Below are 24,805 nucleotides of genomic sequence, written 5' to 3'. Positions count from 1 at the left end.
CGCTTGGGTGTTTAGTACCCCTTTGACATGTTCCACCCGTAGAGAGGCAAGATGGGCCTCTGCCCATGTCAGGATGCTCTCCGCTTCTGAATGAAGGGAGGAGGAGCGGGATCCTCCCTCCTTGTTCAGATGAGCCTTCGCCGCCACATTGTCGGTTCGAATAAGGACATGTTGATTTCGAACCAGAGGTTGAAAACGGATGAGGGAGTTCCGGATCGCTCGCAGTTCCAGCCTGTTGATGTGTAGGCGTTTTTCTGAGGCTGTCCACTGACCTTGAGCCATGTGATGTAGGAGGGTGGCTCCCCACCCCTCTAAGCTGGCATCCGTGAAGAGTTGTACGGTCGTTGTCTGAATATAGGTCTGACCCTTGGCTAGGTTGTGGTGTTTGGTCCACCATTTCAAGTTGATTTTGAGAGGAGATGGAATAGGAATGAGTGGATTCTTTTTCAGTGCGATCTGTGCCTGATAGGGTTTCAAGAACCACTGTAGTCTTCTCATATGAAAGCGAGCCCACGGGACTAAGCCGATGCACAATACCATTAGACCCTGCAACATGGCCAGAAAAGAGAGGCCGGTGGACCTGGAGGAGATCACCTTCTTGGTCGAGGACGTTATTTTGGCAATCTTGTCCTTTGGGAGGAAAATCATGCTTCGTGCCGTGTCTATGATCACCCCTAGATGTCGTAGAGACTGCGTGGGAACGAGTTTGCTCTTGCCCCTGTTCACCAGGAAGCCATGACGTTCCAGAACGGAAAGCACCTTGTTTGTGTGTTGTCTGGACAGTTGGTTCGATGGAGCCATCACCAGGATGTCGTCCAGATAAGGAAAGACATGTATCCCTTGCTCCCGCAGATGGGCCACTAGAGTCACCAGGACCTTCGTGAAGACCCTCGGAGCTGAGGACAGACCGAAGGGGAGGGCCCGGAACTGGTAGTGAAGAGTGTTGTAGGAGAACCGTAGAAATTTGCGATCCAGAGGGTGGATTAGGATATGCATATACGCTTCCGTCAGGTCCATGGAGGTGAGGAAGGATTGTGGGCATAAGGCATCGACGATCGAGTGCAGAGTCTCCATCCTGAAGCGTCTGAGGCGAATGTACCTGTTCACATGCTTCAGGTCCAGGATTGAACGCCAGTCGCCGTTGCGCTTGGGTACTGTGAAAAAATAGGAGTATACCCCTGCGTACAGCTCTGCTGGTGGAACAGACTCAATGGCTTTTATGTTTAGCAGGTGTTCTATTGCGGCCATTGTTCGGGCATGCTTTTCCTGTTTGAAAGCGGGATGCGAGACGAGGAAGCTGTCTGGGGGAGTCTTGCGGAATTCTAATCTGTAACCGTTGCGAATGATGCTTGTTACCCAAGCGTCTGGACGGGTAGGTTCCCAGAACTGGAGAAAGTGTTGTAGCCTCCCGCCCACCGGAAGCTGAGCGTAGTCATTGCTTCCCTGGTTTGTCACTGAATCTGGCTGGTTTGTCTTGGTTCTGGTTGAATTGAGATGACTTTCCGAATCTGGAGCCTCTGCGGAAGAATCCTCTTCCTGAAGACCAGCCTCCCCTTTTGTTGTCAGCCCTGGGCCGGGACAGGGTGTGGGAGGACCGAAAGGGCCGGTAGGACGAGTACGAGGGTTTGCTTTCCCTCTTAAGGTACTTGGGAAGAGCCTTCTTCTTGTCTTTTGTCTCGATAAGGATACCGTCCAGTTTGGTTCCGAAGAGACGGTCGCCCTCGAATGGGTAGCCCAGTAGAATAGATTTGGAACCGTTGTCCGCTGACCAGGGGCGGAGCCACAGAGCGCGCCGGGTGACTGCGGTTGCTGCTAGGGCTCTGGCAGACAATGTAACTGAATCCAGGGTGGCGTCAGCCAGGAAGGTCACCGCCTTGAGGACCCAATTCAGGCCATCCAAGACTCTCCTGTTGTCCTGTGGGACTAAATCAATTAGTTTTCTTGACCACATAATACAAGCACGTGAGACTAGGGCTGCAGTAGCTGAGGCTTGGATAGAGGTTGCGGAGGCCTCGTGTGCTTTTCTAGCAGCGTAGTCTGCCTTCCTATCTAGGCGGTCTCTTATATTACCCGACCCGTCTTGGGAAACCAGGCCTGTGGAATGCAAATCTGATACTGGAGCTTCCACTAGGGGGACTTGAAGTAATTTCTCCCCCCTGGACTCTAAAGAGTAGAGCTTCTTGATGGTGGTGGGGAATTGTCTACCTGACAGAGTCTTTCCCACTCTGCCCTCACCAAATCCTCGAAGTACTCAGGGAATGGGACAGAGCGTGATTGGCTTCTCAGCCTGGTAAAAAATTCCTTTTTGCCTCTGAATTTGGCTTTACTTTTAGTTGCCTCATTTTGTTCATCCTCATACAAATCCAGGGTGGCCATAACCTTGGAAAGAAGGGTCTGGTAGTCTTCCCCAGCAAAGAGGCGAGACTGCTGTTCCTGGGAAGTAGATTCCTCCCCCCCTCTTCTCCTTCTCCTGAAGAGAATTCGCCTTCCTCCCTCTCACTTTCGTCAGAAGATGGTGGGGAAGGGCTGGGCTTACTGGACGGGGGGGAAGGCTGCCTAGCTGCCCTGGAAGACCTGGCATGGCTAGTGACCTTGGGGCCGCTTTGGCTTTTACGTTTGCGGCGTACGGAGACCGATGTCCCGGGGGAAGAGGCTCTGGAGCTGGCGACCTCCCTAAAAGAGGACTCCCCGGCCTGGGCGAATTCCTCCCTAAGAGCTTGTCTCATAAGGTCTATCAAGGCCCGATTGCCCGTACCTCCCACTGGCCAGGGGAACGGAGGGGTTGTTACGTTACCGGACCCGGCTGCTGCCTCGACCGATGCATCCTCTTTCCGGCAGGATCCTGAAGCGCCGGGATCCGACTCACCCTCGTTGCCCCCTTGGGCCGAACGGGGAGTTGCGGCGGCCATTTACTCTTCACGCGCCTTCTTCGCGCCGTTTTTCATGCCCTCCTCGGCGCCTCTCTTTTTGCTTGCCGCCGCTGCGTCCGAGCTGGGTTTAGACCGCCCGCTCTCCCCGTGGCGTTTAGAAGATATCCCCTGCGTCCGCCGGGGGGACAGAAGTCCAGAGACCTGCTCTTCGTCCCCGGACATGAGCTCTTCAATACTCTCCTTCTTACTGTCTGCCATTCCCCTCAGGGCTTGAGCGAGGAGAAGGGGGGGGGAGGAGGAGAATTCACACCACAAACCTCAAAGGTTGAGAAGTGGGGGGAAAAGAGAAGTAGAAAACAAACGGGGGATGTTAGCTGACAACAAATGTAGAGAAAGAATAGATGGTAGAAGGAAATAATAGAAAAATAAGCTAGCTGTAGAGCTTGCCCAAAAGCCTGCTGCTCCTTCTAAGGCAGGAGGAAAAACTGGATAGCAGGGGGCGCACCTAGCCCAGAGAGAGAGAAGTGAAGAATTTAACTCCTGCCTCCCTGAGCATAGGACGATAAAACCCGCTGATAAGATGTCCTCCGAGCTCAGTTGGAGAATGCCCTTGGTCTCAGTCCAGAAATATAATCCAATGTGACCAAGTTAGTGATTTCCAAGGGCCAATTCTTAGCCAAGCAACACAGGCTGATTTCAACATGAATCAACATGCAAGGTGGGTCCCAGTACCTCTTTGTGGGATGGCCGCAGGCTGACCCTTGCTGGATTCAGACTATGATTTTGGTACACTGATTTCGGTACACTGTGGAAGGAAATATTTCAAGAAGACAAGACACAAATATTTTGAAGATACAAAAGACATGTGCATGCTGGAAATGAGTGATACGTAAACAGGAGCTGTACAAAAAACAATAACCACAACATCCAGTTGGAAGTTCTCCATGGCCAGACAACAGTTGATTTTGTTAGAACGGCTTACACTGGAAGCTGCTTTCAATCTGTGCTTTAAAAGGGGTGCGCATGCATGATTTGACTAAGAGTCAGTGCATTACTAACAGGGATTTCTGAGCATTTGCATTGTAACTTGGAATCTTCTTGGGGCAGGGACATAACACTGTTAACCCTGTTTGTGGGCTACCACAAAGAACGTAGGTCAATTATTGGGTATAGATTTAGCAGCCTTCGAGATGATTCCCATGTGAATGGGTGTCTCAACAGAGCCACCATTTCTTTGGACATATGGGAGGAGTCATTCGTAGCTAATCCCTTAATCCACCTTACCTTTCTAATTAAAGTACACCCTCCTCAAAAAGAAGTACAAGATGTTCTGTAATCCAAGATTATCACTTGTTAATCAGTAGCCAGGGACTTTCCTTTAGAAAACAGGATGGCATTTTGGATTAAACATGCAGACACATTAAAAAAAGTTTTGCTTCATAGAAAAGTAAGCAGATCAGGCCTCAGCCTATATAGCTATTTTCTTTTTAAAAATTGCCTAATATATCTAATACATTTCCTTGCATATTTAATAAAGGGGTCGATGACTAACAGTGCATTCCTAAGGAGAGTTACTCCAGTCTAAGCCCATTGAAATTGCTTCACTCAACTCTTGAGGAACAGGCTGTGAGACACCAAGTCATTTCCAGAAATTGACTGTCCTCTGAAGCATCTTCAAAGTCCAACAGGCCTAGCACAAATGTGTGTCCTACCCATACCTCAAAAATCTACGGGGAGCAAAGATTCCACAGCAGACACGCACAGGATCGTTTGCATACAAATAAATGATGAAGCATCCTTCAGTGGTAGGAAATGTAGGGGTGAGGAAGCACAGGAAATCCTGCTATACTGGATGCAGCTACAATCAGATGCTAAGTTTGATGGAAGGGAATTGCCAAGTGGCAGAGCACATACTGAGCCTGCGGGTCTCAGATCCCATCTCTATCCTCTCCATTTAAAGGTCTTAAGTAGCAGAGCTAGGAAAGACCCAAGCTGACCCACCACACTTCATCTGGACCAGTGATCTAACAATGCTGTGGCCCAGACACTGGGCCAGCTAGACCTATGGTGAGACCACACTTGGAATCCTGTGTACATTTCTGGTCACCACACCTAAAAAAGGATATTGCAGATCTTGAGAAGGTGCAGAAAAGAGTGACCAAAACGATCAGGGGGCTACATTAACTGCCCTATGAGGAGCGGTTGAAATGCTTAGGGCTGTTTAGCTTGGAAAGAAGGCGGTTAAGGGGAGACAGGATAGAGGTCTATAAAATGATGCATGGTATGGAAAGCGTGGACAGGGAGAAGCTTTTCTCTCTCATAATATTAGAACACGGGGTCATCTGCTGAAGCTGGAGGGTAAGAGATTCAAAACAGACAAACGGAAGTATTTTTTCACACAACGCAGTTAAATTGTGGAACTCCCTGCCCGAGGACGTGGTGATGGCTGCCAACTTGGAAGGCTTTAAGAGGGGAGTGGACATGTTCATGGAGGATAGGGCTATTCATGGCTACTATTCAAAATGGATACGTCATGATGCATACCTATTCTCTCTAGTATCAGAGGAGCATGCCTAATAAATTAGGTGCTGTGGAACACAGACAGGATGGTGCTGCTGCAGTCGTCTTGTTTGTGGCTTCCTAGAAGCACCTGGTTGGCCTCTGTGTGAACAGACTGCTGGACTTGATGGACCTTGGTCTGATCCAGCATGGCTTTTCTTATGTTCCTATGGTCCGGCATAAGGCAGTTTTGTAGAACCAAGTTAATACTGAGGGAACATCAGAATCGTAAAGAAAACATGTAAAAGGAAGTACATAGAAGAAAGCCTTAAGGATCTTCTAGTTTCTATCTATAACTTGACACACAACCTCATGCAATGTATAAAGAATGCCGGAGACCTTGCTTCCTCGTCCCATCTGTGTACCTTTGCTGACTTACAAATTTCAACACAGCGTACTAAAACATGTGCATTTATTCAAATAAGATTCTCATCTTGTCAACTATTTGAATTTTGAGATAACAGGACAGCTTCTTTTTTAAAAAAAGCATTACAGGAGTTGATGGTACAATTAAATTCTCTTTCAATTGTGTTTCCACAAAATGACAACAGAACCAGAAAGGGCTTGCACAAACCATACAGCCGAGTCATTCAGCCCTTGTCTGTTTTAAGCTTTCCCGACTACCCTTAACATGTCCAACAGTGATCAATGCAACGCTGAGGCAAGTTGCCTTGTACTAGGATTGTAACTTGCGAACACATCCTGCAGGCAGAGGAAGATGGGATAGGAACAATTAGCAAACAGCCTTTTGGAGACCGACTATGAAAAGTCTATTTGGCCAGAATCCACAGAAGTATACCTGGGTCTACCCAGAACAACACCTTGGACCTCACTTAGCCCCTCAGAAGACCTCAAGTGGGGCTATACTGGTCAAATCTTGGCAAAGAAGAAGGAATACATCTATTTGCAATGGGTCCTTTTTGTATTTTGTCCACTCCTGTGATTTATTTTTTAAAGGCCAAATTTCCACAGGCTTCCTAGAGACCATGCCCAGCACATTTTTCCCGCCTGCAGGATGCCTTCAAAATCCTGGCTTTAACCCTCCAGAACACAAGATACAATACCACTAGTTGCTTCAATATTTTAATTCTCCAGTTTTAATGCGGCACAGCTGGGAAAGATTCACATTACGGAGAAACCAAATATAGAGGATTTTCTAAATGGGAGTTTCGTCATCCCATCCACTCCAGTATATTCCAAAAGAAACATCTCCCCAAAAGAAGAAGTCCTTTCAGCATAAAAAAATGCACTGAAAATTATCCTTATGTTACAGAAGTTGGGCTCCTCTTTGGCGCTGGTGGTCGGTAGCCAAAACGGTGAAAGTTGGAAAACACAAACAATTCCTTAAAGAAGAAAATACCTTTTAAAATAAACAACCAAAAAAAACTACAGTAACTTTTAGCATTTGTTTTAGTCCAAGGCACCTATAAGAATACTTGCTGGTGTGGACTTTTAAGCAATCTGTGGCACTGCAGAATTGGGCTGTTTGGGTCGATCTGAAGGATGCTGTCATTCGTTTTTATTTGTGACTTTGTGTGTGTTTGTGTGTGTGTGTGTGTGTGTGGTAGGGAGTTCTTTTTAGACAAAGGGTTAGTTTGGAGCGGCCGCTTCTTTTAGCAGAGCTGTAAACAGACTCGACATCACTGAGAAAGTTTTATCACGTACAATCCAGCGCGTAATGCAACGGGTGCTGTCTGGAAAGGAGAGATGCACGATTCCATTTGAAAAGCAGATTAAGCGTTGCATAGTTCTGTTCTTTCAAATCGTTGGGGTCAAGGGTGCTCACAAGGTACGTAACACTGAATGGAGTCAGACTGCAGTCACCTTTTGATATCCTCCAAACAGTTCGTTATTCTGCTAATCTTTGATTCTTCCATTTAAGAATTAAGCACGCAGCATCCTCTAATCAAGTTACAATTTTGTGGGTGTTTAAAGATGGGACTTGAAGACAACAGGAAGACAAGTTTTGAGATGTCAACCAAGGCAAATCAATTTGACGTGTTGAGTTGGGGAATCTGCTTCACCCCACCTGCCCACACCCCAAACAAAACACTTACATGATACTATTACTCCAAGTGGAAATTCACGTACAATACAAGAGTGGATTATACACAAAACCATTCAGTAAGAGCTGGAGAGTTAATAACGGTACAGTCTGTAGGAATGCCGTTAAGGTAATACACATTATGTTCCTGGCCAAACATATTCCATGTTTTGGGGACAGCTCTGCCACTCTGAAGGGCTCACTGCCACATCTGTATGGTTTGCAACAATAATCAGTGACTTAGTACGACCACTAGATTGTATGCTATCAAGCCGGATGAATTTTAACGTCATGCACGTTTAGATCTCTTCGCTGAAGAGAGATTAAAGAACATTTTTTACAAAAGTCTACTCAGCGTACAAAGTAGTATACCAAAACATGCTCAAAAGAGGGACAAATGCTTCTTTGCTGAACATGTTCTCTCCTCCTGCATTCACAAAAAGAAAAATTCCCAAGATGTTGGTCCACAAAATATGTTGTTCCGGAGATGTCTTCATTAAATGCCTTTGCTGGTCACATTTATTTTAAGGTCAGGCTTGCAACGTATTAAATTACCTTTTTAAACAACCCTCTTTCCATAATAACAGAAGGGAAATGCAGGGAAATACAGTTTGAATGTCTTCCCCCCACCACCCCACAAAAAAAAATTCTGATATGTAATCTTTCGTGACAAGATCCTCCACAGACCAAAACAATAAAATAAATCAAGGACCTTTCTGTCCTGGTTCTCTAACCTGGAAAATGTCTTGACAGCATGTTAAAGGAACATATTCCAGCTTCTGCCGGAAACCAAAGAAGGGCAGAGCTCACCTAGGTTTCGTTCCAGCCAGTCAATTTCACAATATTTTATATCCGGAATTCAGTGTATTTCAGCCAGAACTCAATAATTTTCAATATTGAAGCAGGTTTTCCCTTATTCGCAACTCATGAACTGCTCTGCCCGTATTACTGGTCATCAAAAGAACTTCTTAGCTGCTGCTTCTTGCTGACTCCTAAACACCGTACAAAAAGATAAAAAAAACACATCAATTCAGATTGAAAGGAGACGGCCTCTTGCTTGTTTGAAGGCAGAACCACACCTTTCAGATCAAGGGCAAAAATGATGCTTCATCTGGAAACTACTAAATCCAAACAGCGCTGACCCCAAGTAGCGCTGACTCCAACTTTAGGATCTACCAACCAGGCTTCACTTAGACTGAGCCCCATGTACAAATTATTCTGTTTATTTTATTTTTTTTAATCATGGAGTTTTAAAACCAGGAACATGGGCTTCTGGAATGCGATGCCGAACTCTAGAGATGCTCCAAGCACTTGCGAAGGTCAACACACTGATCTGTTGCTTCCTGGCTCTCACCTGCGTAGGACGGCAGGGGCCAGTAAGGCAAAGACTTGGAGAAAGACTGGGAAAGCCGCGGACCATCTTTTAAAACAATAACTCAACATGAGCGAGGATTACCTAAGCTGACAATTATTTTTAGGGCCCAGGATGGTAAGCTTCCAAGGCAGGGGTGCTGAACTCAGTTGGGTTGGGGCTGTGGCTCAGTGGAAGAGCATCTGCTTTGCATGCAGAAGGTCCCAGGTTCAATCCCCAGCATCTCTAGTTAAAGGGACTAGGCCAGTAGATGATGTGAGACCCTGGAGAGCCATTGCCAGTCTGAGTAGACAATACTGACTTTGATGGACCACGGGCCTGATTCAGTATAAGGCAGCTTCATGCGTTCATGTCTACGAGGGCTGGATATGACACAAATGTCACTTGGTCAGGCCGGGCCATGCCTCGCCAGCCCAGATCGAGAGTGGGAGGGGTGGCTGCCTCGGCTGGCTCACGTGCCCGGATAAGAGCTCTCGAGGGGCTGGATCCGGCCCCTGGGTCTTATGCTTGACACCCGTTCTAAGGGCTGGATCACATATTACATGGCAGCTGCATATGGTAGAGCAATGCCCCCGTTGCAAAGTACCTTTTGTGAAAGCAGTGCTTAATCTTTCATCTGCTGCTTTCCTCATATGAAGCTCTGCCCCCCCCACCCCCCCCCCCACACACACACACAGACACCATCTGCTTTCTCTGGATCTGAGAGATAAAAAAACAGGACTGGGCCATGATTTTGCAGTGGAGGAACTATTTTCAGGAAGGAAAATGCATAAGCCATTGAGCACAAAGGTGCTCTGCTGTGGACCGTGGACACCCCTGAACTGACAAGGGCAAAAAACCACAACACCAATCCTCTATTTCTTGACTGGTTCACTACTTTATCAACTAGCTCAGAGGCCAAGGAAGAAGAAGAGTTGGTTTTCATATGCTGACCTTCTCTACCACTTAAGAATCAAACCGGGTTACAATCACCTTCCCTTCCCCACAACAGACACCCTGTGAGGTAAGTGGGGCTGAGAGAGCTCTAAGGGAGCTGTGAGTAGCCCAAGGACACCCAGCTAGCTTCAGGTGTAGGAGTGGGGAAACCAACCCAGTTCACCAGATATAGCCTCCACCGCTCATGTGTAGTGGGGAATACAACCCAGTTCATCACCAGATTAGAGTCTACTGCTCACGTGGAGGAATGGGGAATCAAACCCGGTTCTCCAGATTAGAGTCCACCACTCCTAACCACCACACCACGCTGGTAGTGGTTAAGGAGCCATTAGGACCCCCGCAGCGACGGCTGTCCTCCTCGAAAGGGCCATTTCACTAGCCAAACTAGTCGGTTCTACTGAAGCACACTGTCACAAACGGTTTGTTCTGAGTCGAGCTCAAACAGCAACTTACCTGTACATGAGGTAGCCAACAAATAGCACTGTTTGGACTGCTACAAATATGAAGAAGTGAGTTGTCGCTAAACACGATGGAAACGGAGGCATCTCCGGACATTTCGGCTTTTCATTTGGCGGCTGGAAAGCAAGAGGGAACGCTCAGCAACTGCTGAAAGTGATAATCAAGTTATACCTAAGTGCTCATTTGCATACAGGTGCTCTTTTTACGCTGGAAAACAGTTTTGCTCACCTGTAACTGTGGTTCATCGAGTGGCCCTCCTTGCAGGCACACATGGAAACTGCGCATGCCAGCCAGGGGCCTGAACATGCGCAGTTCCCATGTGGGACTTTAAGGAGGCCACGAAGATGAACTGGATACATTCAGTATGTGCTCTTAAGGAACTGCTTTGGAAGCCAGATGTCTTACGCTTCAGTGTTAACTAACTCGGGCTTTTCTTGCCAGGGTTGCCACTGGCACTTCCTGAATCAAACATCAAAATGACTTGAGCCAGGCCTGCCCCAGGAGAGGTCTTCAGAGCCTTGCGGCCATTTGACGGACACCTGGGATGCCGTAAGCCTCTGTTAATCCTTCTCACTGACACGTCAAAGACTTCGGCAAGGTTAGGTGTGGCAGAAAGCCTGTTCTGTCTAGACATTAGGAAGAATTTTCTAAAGGAGTGGTTCCTCAGTGGAACAGGCTTCCTCGGGAGGTGGTAAGCGCTCCTTCCCTAGAGACTTTTAAGCAGAGGCTAGTTGGCCATCTGTCAGCAATGCTGATTCTATGACCATAGGCAGTTCATGAGAGGGAGGGCATCTTGGCCATCTTCTGGGCATGGAGTAGGGGTCACTGGGGGTGGGGGGGGGAGAGGAAGTTGTGAATTTCCTGCACTGTGCAGGGGGTTGGACTAGATGACCCTGGTGGTCCCTTCCAACTCTGATTCTATGGTGGATGTGACCGATGACCCCATCACATATACTTGGGCTTTTAGTGGCAGGGTGTGGATCCAAGTAAGTGAACTGCGCCGCGTTAACAAAGATCCCCAAGTACCAGGTTTCTCTGGACTAGATGCTCGATGTCCCTCTTCACTACGTGGAGATGCTCTTTGATGTCATTGAAGTGCTGGGTTGTTTCATAGATCGCACCAGCAGAGCCAGGATGCTGAACACCGCTGACTAGCCTCAATGTCTCTCCCATGGAGTTTCTGGAAAGAGACAAAAGGACGTTCTCAATCACTTCCATTCTAAGCCTCCCTGAGGCAAGATTAGAAGCTTCTCGCTATGGTTCCAAGACACTAACCATTCCTTGACAGCGCTTCTTTTACTAGCTAAGTAGAAGGCTAGCCTGACGTTGTCAGATTACAGAACCTAAGTGGGGTCTACCCTGGCAAGTATTTGGATGGGAGACCTCTGAGAAATAGCAGGGTCGTGACACGGAGGCAGGCAATGGCCTTAAAAACCCCGTTTGGGGTCACCCTACGTCAGATGTGACTTGAAGTCAAAAAGCCCAATGCGATGAGAAAGAGGGAAGAGCAGAGCCCCATGACAAAGAAGTCTTCTCCTTCCCTATTCTAGCACAACAACTGATGCTCTACCAGAATTCCCCCCTCATACACCCATATCTCTTCATCCCTGCAATGCAGCAAATGGGGGAGAACAGCTGAGAAGCGTACACATGAAGCTGCCTTATATGGAACCAGACCACTGGTCCATCAAGGTCAGTCCTGTCTACTTAGACTGGCAGCGGCTCTCCATGGTCTCAGGCTGAGGCATTTCACATCACTTGCTGCCTGGACCTTTTAAACTGGAGATGCCGGGAACTGAACCTGGGACCTCCTGAATGCCAAGCGGATGCCTTACCACTGAGCCACGGCGCAGCATAAGTGGAGAACGTGGCCAAAGACTGGGGAAGAAGGACCAAAGAAGCCCTTTGCTTGGTTGTGTTTCTTGTGGGAACAGGCTGACAAATGCTGCTGGCTGTTTAGACCTCAATGTGACTCAAGATGATCCCCATCCCCCAGTCAAAACTTGCCTGGTGCAGAAAGGGAGGAACACATGAAGCTGCCTTATACTGAATCAGACCCTTGGTCCATCAAAGTCAGTATTGTCTACTCAGATCTGGCAGAGTGTCAGCGAGGGCATGCAGTCGAGCCCCGGAGTCTGACACAGCGGCTCTCCAGGGTCTCAGGCCGAGATCTTTCACATCACCTACTTGCCTAGTCCCTTTAACTGGAAATGCCGGGGACTGAACCTGGGACCTTCTGCGAGCCAAGCAGATGCTCTTCCACTGAGCCACAGCCCCTCCCAAACAAGCCTCTTGTACTGACCAGCACTGACCCAAGGCACAAAGCCTTGTGTTGGGCTGCCTGGGGGTGGAGTTTGACTGTAGCGGCCATCCTCCTCCATCAAGAAAACACTGGGATAGGCATGAAAGTAGACTGCAGACCCACCTAGCAACTACCTCCAGCTCCTAAGCACATGCTCCAATTCAGATTCTCAGCTGCCAGGGGCAGGTCCTGTCATCTCCATTACATTTACACCCCACCTTTCTACCATCAGGCAACTCAGGGCATCATTGGGGCGGGGCTGTGGCTCAGTGGTAGAGATCTGCTTGGCATGCAGTTAAACGGACTTAGGCAAGTAGGTGATGTGAAAGACCTCTACCTTGCAGAGTCGCTGCCGATCTGAGTAGACAATACTGACTTTGATGGACCAAGGGTCTGATTCGGTATAAGGCAGCTTCATATGTTCATTAATGGCCCCAATGAGACTCAGAAATGTAAAATTTCTAAACGTTTTGAAGCCACGGGGGGGACGGGACAATTTCCCCCTCTTTTTTGAGTAGGGAATAATTGCTATACCTACTTTGCTATCATACCTAAACTAATTTTAATGCCTTAATATAAAATGCATCATTTATAACTTAACGCATACAATTGTACTACTTGTTATATTTATGAAATTTAAAAGCATAAATGCCTTTGCTTTCTGCAAGCCCAACTTGTAAACATACCAAATAGCTGAGAGAGCTGCAAACTGCTAGATTTCGACTTAACTAAGCACATGTAGGAAGGAAAAAAAAATCCAAGATACCCCTCAGATGATGGCAGCAGGAAAAGAGGAAGACCCAACAAGAGATGGATTGACTCAATAAAGGAAGCCACAGCCTTCAATTTGCAAGATCTGAGCAAGGCTGTCAAAGATAGGACATTTTGGAGGACTTTCATTCATAGGGTCGCCATGAGTCGGAAGCGACTTGATGGCACTTAACACACACACACACACCCCTCTCAAATGGCACTGACCTAGATGGCCCAGGCTAGCCCCATCTTGTCAGATCTCGGAAGCTAAGCCGGCCCCGGTTAGTACTTGGATGGGGAGGCCACCAAGGAAGTCCAGGGTTGCTATGCAGAGGCAGGCAATGGCAAACCACCTCTGAACCTCTCTTGCCTTGAAAACCCCATGGGGTTGCCATAGGTTGGCTGCAACTTGACAGCATTCAAAAAACAGCAGGTAGTGAACGAAAGGAAACATATAGTCTGGACAGAACCATAGTCACAAGGAGATTACCAGCACATCTGGATATCGAGTTAAAACTTTACACCACTGACGTCTTTCATAATTTGTTATCAAACACATTATAGCATACTCTTGCCCCAACTATTCTCATTTAAACAAACACATCTTTGGAAGCATTTTGTATTAGTGGACAGTACACACAGAAATTACCTAGCACTGCAGATTTGCAGAACGTTTTATGATACCTAGAGTTGAACCTCATTCCAAAAGAAAAGCTATTTCATGTGAGAATTTATTCTCCAGTGCTCCCCCAAATTTCCCACGTTTTCCATTGGGGAAAATATGCCCCTCCCTCATTTTTTTCAGGCCTTTACATCACTATCCAGATTAGTTCAACTTCAGCAAGGCTGCTGAATTGTGTCTTCTAAGCATACTCTGAGACATCTTTATCTTCTGATCACTGTAAAGGGCAGCTCACTTTAATGACACATATTAAGATTGATCATCATGGCTTTAAGTACTTTCCAAATCATAACCAGTCAGGTGCATTTATCTTCATTTTCCTATTGGAACTGGCTTCTTTCCCCCAACGCTTGGTACTCCCAAGCCCCAGCTCTCAAAATTATTTTATGGGCTTTAAAAATAGTGCACGTTGAATGCAACATGTTGCAATGCAAATGTAGAAAAGACCAGCTATGTGTAAAGAAAGGACTTCTTGGCCAAGTCACAGCTTGGTTTCCGATGCTGTTTTGATCTAAGTCTCCCAAAGCTTTCAATAATATCATAATTCCCAAGGAAGCGAAATTTCTATTTCAAAAAAGGCAAACAGAACTGTACAATGCCCTCATGTAAGAAATAAAGAAAAAGCTTTAAGGATAAGCAAAGATTTAGGGATGAGGGTCCAGATTACCTTTTATAGGACAAATTCATTTCCTGCATGCATCAATGCAATATGTAGCATTATCCAGGCATTTCGGCTCGTACAGAAAACAAATTAAAGCCATAAAAATGCAGAAGATGAAACCCTGATTAGACATCTAAACTGATTGGATAAGGTAGCCGGGATGGTTCTTAATCAATATGTTTATATACATTTTCCCTACTGTGATGCTTCTTTCCAGTTGCAAAGAGGATTAATGCTTACTGCTGGATATCATCATATGAATGATAATCCCATCTCGGTGTTAACAGAATAACCAAAATTTGTGTCTTGAACCAGATTTTCATTTACTTGAAACTGCGACTCTTGGCTTAGCCTTCTTTTCCCCACACACACACACACACACAAAAGGGAAAAAATACCCAACCAAAAAAGACAGGGCAAACCAAAAAAGGTTGAGAGCACAAAGAAACAGAAAAAAAAGTAGTTCGATGCAATATGCAAATGAACAATTTCAATTATGTGCACAAAACATAACGTCAATAATTTAACATACAAACAAGTCAAAAACAGGAAACAATTGTACACATACAGTGAGATCACATTAACTGCAAAATACAACAAAACAGAATGCCAAATGTGTTTCAGCACAAAGCCTTCATCAGTGGCTTATAACCATGATTAGCACAATTGTCTCTAGCTCATACTGTGAATGATATTACAAATCAAAAGAACCGGCAAGATAACCAAATTAATTGGAGTGAATTATATACTCCTTATATAAAACTAAGCTTCAAATATTTCCAGCTGTGGGTCTCTCTAGTCCAGGAGTCCCCAACGTGGTGCCCATGGGCCCCAATAACACCTTTCCTGGCGCTTGCCAAGTGTTTTTGGGAAATGGGTGGGGGCCAGGTAGGGCTTTTGCCCAGCAAAATTTCTCATTGGCTGTGCAGATTTTTGGGGGGGAAATGTTGCTTTTAGCAGCAGCGTTTACCACAGCACAAGGATCTTCACTGTGACTGAAGTTAAGCCACAACAGTCATTTTGTAGCCGGCTCTGCCTCCTGCGGCAGCCATTTTGTGGCTGCGCCCACCTCGCTATGTCAGAGGTGGTGAGCTCCCCCTCGTTGGCAGTCTTCAAGCAGCGGTTGGACGAACACTTGTCAGGGATGCTTTAGGCTGATCCTGCATTGAGCAGGGGGTTGGACTAGATGGCCTGTATGGACCCTTCCCACTCTATGATTCTATGAATTCCAAAGGTACCTGTAGTAGGCTTAAAAGGGTTAGGGACCCCTGCTGTAGTCCAGTTAGCATTATCAATATACGTGTTTTGAGTATCTCGCTGTTCTAACATCAAAAACAAAAAGGTATGTTCCACATTCCAATGAGGAGAATTCCTCTGTTTTAAATGAGCTACTGCCAAAGGTTGCTCGCATTATCGCTTTCTCAGTTAACAGACAATATAGTTTAAGAGGTTCAGAACACGTTTCACCCAATGTCATGGGAGATTTCGTCTGATTCACCTGCAGGATCAAACTAGATCGATATCACACATCTCCCAGTGCCTTTTAAAGTTCAACTACAGCCTTGCAGATTCCTGTTTCAGACTGGGCCTCATCAGGGAAGAAAGAGGTTTTTTTTTTAACCTTTCCATGCCAGCACGGCTTCGCCAATCAAGCCCAGGTCCTCCCTGTACTGTTATTAGAACTATAATAGCACAGGTATGTGTGTTTGTTAGCAAAATCATGGAGGGATAGTAGGGTTCAACTCTCCGTCCTTGTAAGGCCACAACCTGAATCAGGGCCCCACACAGCTCTAATTTAATTCTCTTACTTGCATTACTTCCTACTTCAGTAATTCCATTTCCCCCCACCCCCTCCGTTAATGACGTCATGTCTGATACTTTCCCACATTGTTTCGAATCTTTGTGAACCTAGTCGGTGTTTCACTGCTGTTGGATGTCTCATGGTGTCAGAATGCATTGCATCACGCTAAGTCACCCGTCTAGAGCCTCAAAAGGGAAGGCGGACTATACATAATGAAAAATTCACCTTAAATAAAACCTACTCATATCTCTGTCTGGGTAGCAGATAAAGAGGTGTTTTTTTGCATTCTTTTGGCGAATCGCTAGAATTGCATCTGGAACCATTTTGGAACTCTTTAGGGGATGCAAGCGTGGAGTTTGGGATACGGGAAAACAAAATTTAAACCCCGATGAGCTATAAAAATCCAATGAGTGTAGGCTGAAACTTTCTTGGCCTCTACTATCTCACAGTTTTCTTCCAACGATGATAAATATTTACAGCCAGAAGTGTATAAGATTCAGGAAAGAGAAAAAATAAAGACTAACGACTTCAACTGGCAAGAAAATCAGTTCTTTGGATCAATCAATCATGAATCTTTGAAATATAGAAACTTCAAGGCAAAGAGAAGCAAGTTTTCAGGATCAAGAGCTCTGACGAAAGAGTGCCTCCATCAACCAATACTACCATAAAAATGGTGGGGGGGGAGCAGAATGATTTCTTCTATTGTCTACATAAACCAGAAATCTTTTCTAATCAAGTGCTTAGGAAATGCGCAAGTCTGGACACAAAAATTACATGGACAATAAGTCTTTTTCCTCGAAGGATGACCAAGACGGCAGAAGGATGATCGTGTTATTCTTTTTTATCCATTACAAGACATTCTTTAATCTCCCGCTGAAAATATTAAGATGATGTTATGCGAAGGCATTTGTAATAAGCAGTCACCAAAAGGGCAGGCTTCTGATGTTAATAAGGAAATCTAATTTACTTGTCAAGTATAAAGACTGGACAAGAATATTAAAGTTAAAGATGTCCCCGAGAAACAAGGGCAACAATTCTAATCTTTACTCTGTAAAAGCTGACCTACTTATATACCCTGAAGGAGCTGTCCTTGAACTATCAATGTTGAGGCACATCCCATTTTGGAACTGTTTCACAAAGATCCCAACCTTGCTAGGTATTTAAGGACCTTCAAACAGTGAAAAGAATTTTCATTCTATACAAGGGAAGAATTTATTATTCAACAACTTATGCTAGGTGTGTATGTAGCTCTATGCCTATTCCAATGGTTCCACGGCGGCTGAGATATGTTTTTATGGACCCCCTTCACCTGCTGCCTGCTCCCCAGCATTTGACAATCAAAGGCATTCTGCCTTTGGACCTGGAGATCATGTCAGCTATCACAGCAAACAGCCAGGGATATCCCATCCTGCACAAAACTTGTTCAATGCCCCCTTTTTAAACCCACCGAAACTACATGCCACTCACGCTGATGGGCAATACAAAGAAACCCAAAGCCAGTCTCTTGGAGTTTCCCTGCTTACAGTTAACATTCGCCTCAAACAAAATGGCGCCTCTGCCAGAACTGAAGCGGGCTGTGACACCCTCCGTTTGCTCACCTTATTTCACCGACTTGCCTCAGAACCTCCTCTTGAGTTTTTACAACCGTGTCAAATCCCTGAAGTGAGGCCTTGGAAGAGGAGGGAACAGGAGGAAGAAGTCACACAAAGGATAATGGTGATTCCAAAAACAGTAAAGTACAGAACTGGGGCATCTGTGACACGTTCACCAACGGAGAACCCTTAAGCTACCTGCCCTTGCTGGCCTGGGACCCCAGCTCCTCTTTTTGAAATTTCCTCTGTCACCGCAGAGACGTATCTCCTCTGCTCATCCAGAATCATATCCAGTTGCCTGTTGAGCTGCTTTATTTCAAGATGAATTCGGTTCTGGCCCTCGAATATTTGCCTCAGTTCACGGTCACCCACTGACTCAAAGAAATCATCCGCTAGAAGAAGGAATTTCCAAAAAAAGGTATTTTAGCCGCTTCAAATTTGAAAATATTTAATATCCCACTTTTCTAGCACATGCTCAAAGTTGTTTACGATAATGTAACACAACCATCACAAAATATAAGAGCAATAATTCAATAAATAGACAATGCATCCAAGATTAAGGCTTCAAATACTCACAGCGGCACACTCACCACCTACCAGAGTGCATCTAAAGAATCATGAATAATACTCTGTTCGCAGAGCCAGCATGGTGTAGTGGTTTGGAGCGGTGGAGTCTGATCTGGAGACCAGGTTTGATTCCCCACCCCTCCACATGAGCGGCGGAAGCTAATCTGGTGAACTGGATTTGTTTCCCCACTCCTACACATGAAGCCAGCTGGGTGACCTTGGGCAAGTCACAGCTCTGTTAGAGCTCTCTCGGCCCCACGTACCTCACAGGGTGTCTGTTGTGGGGAGGGGGACAGTGATTGTAAGCCGGTTTGAGTCTCCCTTAAGTGGTAGAGAAAGTCAGCATATAAAAACCAACTCTTCTTCTTGCTATTTGCTCCTTCATATGGCTACTTCCAGTCTCGCCTAAGTAGTGTTTCTGGGAGATGTGGACCCTTGAGCACAAGAGAGCACATTGGAAAGGGAAAACCCAAGGATCTTGCTTTTACCTTCTGATTAAGAGGCAACAAACTTTGGCTTGCCCTCTAAGACCAGATTCCAAACCACAGTTTAACCTTTATTTTTAGGCAAGAAAGCAAGCCACAGTTAGTCGTTTCCTCCAGCTCTGACATCACAACAAACAATGGTATGTAAGGGAACCATTAAGTCTTCAATATGCAAACCACCTGTGAAGGAAGAGTGCAAGCCAGAAGACTCAAAGGGCTCATTCCCATAACAGAAAGGTTCACCAGAACCATTAGCAAAGATGCATTGTTCAATTCAGATCGTATCAAGGTTTTCATGCTTCAAAGGACAAGCAGATTCACATAGAAGAAGAGTTGGTGTTTATATGCCAAATTTCTCTACCAGTTAAGGGAGAATCAAACCAGCTTAAAATCACCATCCCTTCCCCTCCCCAAAACAGACACCCTGTGAGGTAGGTGTGGCTGAGAGAGCTGTGACTAGCCCAAGGTCACCCAGCTGGCTTCTTATGTAGGAGTGTGGAAACCAACCCAGTTCACCAGATTAGCCTCCGCCGCTCATGTGGAGGAGTGGGGAATCAAACCTGGTTCTCCAGATCAGAGTCCACCGTTCCAAACCACCGCTCTTAACCACTGCACCACGCTGGCTCTTCTACTTGGCCACTACAACATGCCTCTTCTACTTGGTCACATTGCTACCTACCTGTCTGCCCTTCCACATCGGGGTGGTCCTTTTGGAACTCCTCTTTCTTTTTGTCGAGCTCTTGCTGGAAATGCTCAAACTCTTCTTGATATTTTTCTTTGTCCTTTTCGGGAATTTCTGTGTCAGCAGGAGGCTATAAAAACAAAGGTTTTAAGAGGGAAAAATTGGTTAAGAGGGCATCATCAAATACTGTCGAAGGCTTTCACGGTCAGAGTTCATTGGTTCTTGTAGGTTATCCGGGCTGTGTAACCGTGGTCTTGGTATTTTCTTTCCTGACTTTTCGCCAGCAGCTGTGGCAGGCATCTTCAGAGGAGTAACACTGAAGGACAGAGTCTCTCAGAGACACTGTCCTTCAGTGTTACTCCTCTGAAGATGCCTGCCACAGCTGCTGGCGAAACGTCAGGAAAGAAAATACCAAGACCACGGTTACACAGCCTGGATAATGTACAGGAAGCATCATCAAATGTTTCTGCCAAGGATTCTTGGCATGAGGACTATACTCCCGCCCCAGCACCTAATTGCCAGAAAGGTCCGCAGAACTATTTTTTTTCTTTAAAAATGCTGTGGAATAATCAGTCTTTAGTCTGTTGTTATTCTGGGGTCAGGCTGGTCCTCATATGTTAATACACAAGCGTGGATTAGTCACCACTCCGTTAAAAACACTGTGTGGAACCTTTTAATTTTAGATAAAATATCTTCACAACTCAAAGTAGCAAATAACTTATCTTACTCTACAAACTTTTTGAAGAGATGGCTGCCTTTTCTAGAATATGTGGGAAAGGGGGCATCACGAAGTAAACGATGGCCACGAAACTATCGTATGATTTGCATTTATTAAGTTCTGCTAAACGAATACAACAAATGGTATTATTTCTGTAAAAAATACTGATGTATAATATTGGAACATATATTGGAACCAAGTATTGAAACATATCTCAACTGTACGATGTTTAACCTACTGTTGTTGGATTTTTTGTTTGTTTTTATTTTAAGTTTATTTTATAATAACGAGTTAAAAAACACACACATTCCCACAAACAAATGGAAAATACCCACTTCTACTACCATTCAACCATGCTGACTATAAACCACCACCACCACCTAAAGATGGCCACATTATTATGTTCTGTACCAAACAATTCAGGCCAATTGCCATATCAGTGCTAGGAAGGCACTATTAATATTAACTATGCGAATACTGTGTATGCACTGAAGCTTCTGGGCTTAAGGAAGCGTTTTGCAAAATTCCCAAGACATTTTTGGGGGAGTGGGGTGGGGTGAAGGAGCAGCTAAAGTTTCAAAATGGGGATTGGCCACCAGCCGTACCATTTGCAACTCGAAATATTCCTAAATGCGTGAGGCAAGTAACATCAGCAAAGATGGTCCTCTAAAAAAAATCATGGGCTGCTCTCCCTTAATTTGTGATAGGGGATGGGCGGTATTCACCTGAAATTCATTAACGTGGCATTTAAAAAAGACCATCTCATAGAATCATAGAGTTGGTGGGGACCACCAGGGTCATCAAGTCCAACCCCCTGCACAATGCAGGAAATTCACAACTACCTCCCCCCCACCAACTATCTCCTCCCATAAGAACATGCACAGCCACTAAGGTCATTGGACAGGGGCCACCTTGTGTGTGCCCATCCTTATTAAAGAAAAACAAGTGGTAACCCACAAGGACTTGCAGGCGGCGTTTCATTTCCCCTTCCCCCATTATTTCTTCTTTCCCTTTCCTGACAGCCCCCAAAGATCCTCTCCTTTCCCCGTTGCATTCTCTGTTTAGGGTTGCCAGCTCCAGATTGGGAAATTCCTGGAGATTTGGGGGTGAAACCTTGGGAAGGTGAGGTTTGGGGAGGGAAGCGACCTTAGCAGGGTATAAAGCCACAGAGCCCACCCTCCGGCGTTTGTTACACTGCTTATTTCATGTTTTTAAAAGTCTTGCTGGAAGCTGTCTTAGGGATAAATATATAATGCAAATGTATAAATTGCAATGAGGCAGGGTATAACTATCTTAAATAAATAGCTTGCCTTTTAACTAGGACATGCAACTTAGCACTAAATATACTCTTCTTAACTGGACTGAGCATTGCTCTCTCTCGAAGAAGAGTTGGTTTTTTATATGCCGATTTTCTCTATCTTTAAGGAGTCTCAAAATGGTTACACCCATCTTCCCTTCCCCCCCACAGACTCCTTGTGAGGTAGGTGGAGTTGAGAGAGCTTGGAGAGAACTGTGACTGGCCCAAGGTCACCAAGCAGGGTTAATGGGGAGGAGAGTGGAAACCAACCTGGTTCTCCAGATTAGAGTCCACTGCTCCTAACCACTACACCACGCTCTAACCACAACACCAGAATAACACCCAGAAATCAAAACAAACAAAGCCTACTAAACAGAACTAGAGAGATTGTTTCAGGATCCAGCCTCTCTTAAAAAGATTCCTCCAGTTGTAAATTACACAACACCTTTTTGTAGACCCTGGAGAACGCCCTTTGTTCTGCAGGAGTAGCTTTATCAGGTAATGGGAATAGGGAAAACCTTTGTTTCCAAGACACATCCTAGGATCACCCACAAGCAAGATATTTCACTGTCAAAGGATGCCTACCACTACTTTGCCAGGCTCTGTCAACTGGAAAGTCAGGAAAGACAAGACATCGTGGTCATCTGGGGGAGGAAAAAAAAAATCCCAAACACATAAAGTTATTCATGAGAGGCGTCCTGGCATAACAGAATTTTTGTTAATGCAGAAGCTAGGCTTTCTATCACCTGGCCTGCCCGAAGATGTCATTTCTTGGGGCAGTGAGAAGCGCAGCGCCAAACACTGCAGATTAACGCTGGTTATTTCCCCCATCGCAATTGTGAATTCAGCAAAGGCAAAAACAATACTTGTGGGCACGAAACCTGGCCCAATTAGTGACCATGAGTGCATGTATTTTAAAGACAGATCATTGGCCAAATGAAAGGAAAGCCCTTGAAGGCAACAACTGAACTCGTTCCCCGTGTCCACTTAACTCCTTCTTGCTGCAGCCTTCCAAGAATGGAACTGCTTAGCACCAGTAATGGATGCTACTTATGGAGTTTGCCCCCCCACCCCAATTTTTTTAGTTGACATAAGCTTAGTTTGCTCAAAAGAAAAAAAAAAACTGACAAAAACCCAACACAAAAACACAGGGAGGTACAAGTGAAATAGTGAGAACTGACCCGCAAGACCACCGGTTGCTGCAGAAATCCCAAAGTATCCCTGAGATGGTAACACCATGTTTTCAACTTTGGCACAAAATTCATAGTCTTCTTTGTCTGGAGTGAAACCATTGTTTATCGATACCTGAAGAGAGAGACAGGAACACATGAAGCGGCCTTATACCGAATCAGGGCTACTGGCCCACCAAGCCTCATGCTGTCTACTCTAACGGGAGGCGGCGTCAAAGGTTTCAAGTGAAGTTCTTCTCCTATCCCTGCCACTCGGCCTCCTTGAAACAGAGATGCTAGACCATACCAACCTCTCTCTTGAGAGAGGGCTGTGTGTGCGCGGACACGTACACATAGCCCTCTAATGCCCACCCTCAAGAAATGCCACATATTAAAATTCCATGGAACTGGTACGGCAAGTACACTTTGCAAATTGTGATGAAGTTGTCATTTAACACACAACAGGGGCCACATCTATTGAGCGCTCATGAGCAAGCTGCACCACCTCAGATTCCAAATCTCCATCTTAAAAGGAAATAAATAAAACTAAATAATCTAAATAAACTAAATAATTATAGGATGGGAGAGACTTGTCTCAGCAGCAGTGAGTGCGAAAAGGACCTTGGGGTCTTAGTAGACCAAACACTGAACATGAGTCAGTAGTGTGACGCGGTAGCTAAAAAGCCAAATGCGATCTTGGTCTGTATCAACAGAAGTATAGTGTCCAGATCACGCAAAGTGATGGTATCACTTTACTCTGCTCTGGTTAGACCTCACCTAGAGTATTGTGTTCAGTTTTGGGCACCACAATTTCAGAAAGACGTAGTCAAGCTGGAACGTGTCCAGAGGAGGGCAACAAAGATGGTGAGGGGTCTGGAGACCAAGCCCTATGAGGAAAGGTTGAAGGAGCTGGGTATGTTTAGCCTGAAGAGGAGAAGACTGAGAGGTGTTATGATAACCATCTTCAAGTACTTGAACGGCTGTCATATAGAGGAGGGTGCCGAGCTGTTTTCTGTTGCCCCAGAAGGTCGGACCAGAAACAACAGGTTAAAATTAAATCAAAAGAGTTTCCATCTAGACATTAGGAAGAATTTTCTTACAGTTAGAGCGGTTCCTCAGTGGAACAGGCTTCCTCGGGAGGTGGTAAGTGCTCCTTCCCTGGAGGTTTTTAAGCAGAGGCTAGATGGCTATGTCAGCAATGCTGATTCTATTACCTTAGGCAGATGATAACAGGGAGGACACCTTGGCCATCTTTTGGGCATGGAGTAGGGGTCACTGGGGGTGTGGTAGTTGTGAAATTCCTGCATTGTGCAGGGGGTTGGACTAGATGACCCTGGTAGTCCCTTCCAAGTCTACGATTCTAATCAATGGTTCGCCCACACTGAATGAAGGAATGGGATGCATCTGAAGTTGCACGGTACCGATCCAACCAAACACGGCTAATTTGTAAAGTCTTTCAGTGTTGCGCAATCACCCACCCCCTGGTCATCTCTGCCTAGCTTTGGGTGTGTGTGTTTGTGTTATGTGAGCGGGGCGTGCATAGGGTTGCCAGGTCCCTCTTCACCACCGGCGGGAGGTTTTTGGGGCGAAGCCTGAGGAGGGTGGAGTTTGGGGAGGGGAGAGACTTCAATGCCACGGAGTCCAATTGCCAAAGCGGCCATTCTTTCCAGGTGAACTGATCTCTCTCGGCTGGAGATCAGTTGTAGTTAGCAGGAGATCTCCAGCAAGTACCTGGAGTTTGGCAACCCTAGACCTGTTAACAGACCACCACAATGAGTGCACAAATTGAAAGCATACTAGACAAAAGTGACTAGCCCCACCTGGTATCTGCACAGGTCTTATCTCACTCAGCCTTA

General features: G+C 45.7%; 1 protein-coding gene across 1 annotated transcript in view; it reads right to left on the bottom strand.

The window, feature by feature from the left end:
- Positions 1 to 2,909: 2,909 nt before the first annotated feature.
- The window catches only part of LMAN1 (lectin, mannose binding 1), a 34,573-nt gene continuing 12,677 nt past the window's right edge, over positions 2,910 to 24,805 (bottom strand). Inside the window, exons 6-14 of the mRNA XM_056849067.1 lie at positions 22,962 to 23,085; positions 22,366 to 22,424; positions 19,763 to 19,895; positions 18,230 to 18,423; positions 18,038 to 18,108; positions 11,267 to 11,420; positions 10,235 to 10,356; positions 7,095 to 7,123; positions 2,910 to 3,139 (exon numbers count right to left, since the gene is read on the bottom strand). Of these exons, the coding sequence (XP_056705045.1) occupies positions 2,910 to 3,139; positions 7,095 to 7,123; positions 10,235 to 10,356; positions 11,267 to 11,420; positions 18,038 to 18,108; positions 18,230 to 18,423; positions 19,763 to 19,895; positions 22,366 to 22,424; positions 22,962 to 23,085 (1,116 nt within the window). The remainder of the gene's footprint in view (positions 3,140 to 7,094; positions 7,124 to 10,234; positions 10,357 to 11,266; positions 11,421 to 18,037; positions 18,109 to 18,229; positions 18,424 to 19,762; positions 19,896 to 22,365; positions 22,425 to 22,961; positions 23,086 to 24,805) is intronic.

The sequence above is a fragment of the Euleptes europaea genome, chromosome 4 (assembly GCF_029931775.1).
Source record: "Euleptes europaea isolate rEulEur1 chromosome 4, rEulEur1.hap1, whole genome shotgun sequence".
Classification (NCBI taxonomy): Eukaryota; Metazoa; Chordata; class Lepidosauria; order Squamata; family Sphaerodactylidae; genus Euleptes; species Euleptes europaea.
The sequence above is the reverse complement of the archived record's forward strand: the minus strand, read 5'-3'. Positions and strand labels throughout refer to the sequence as shown.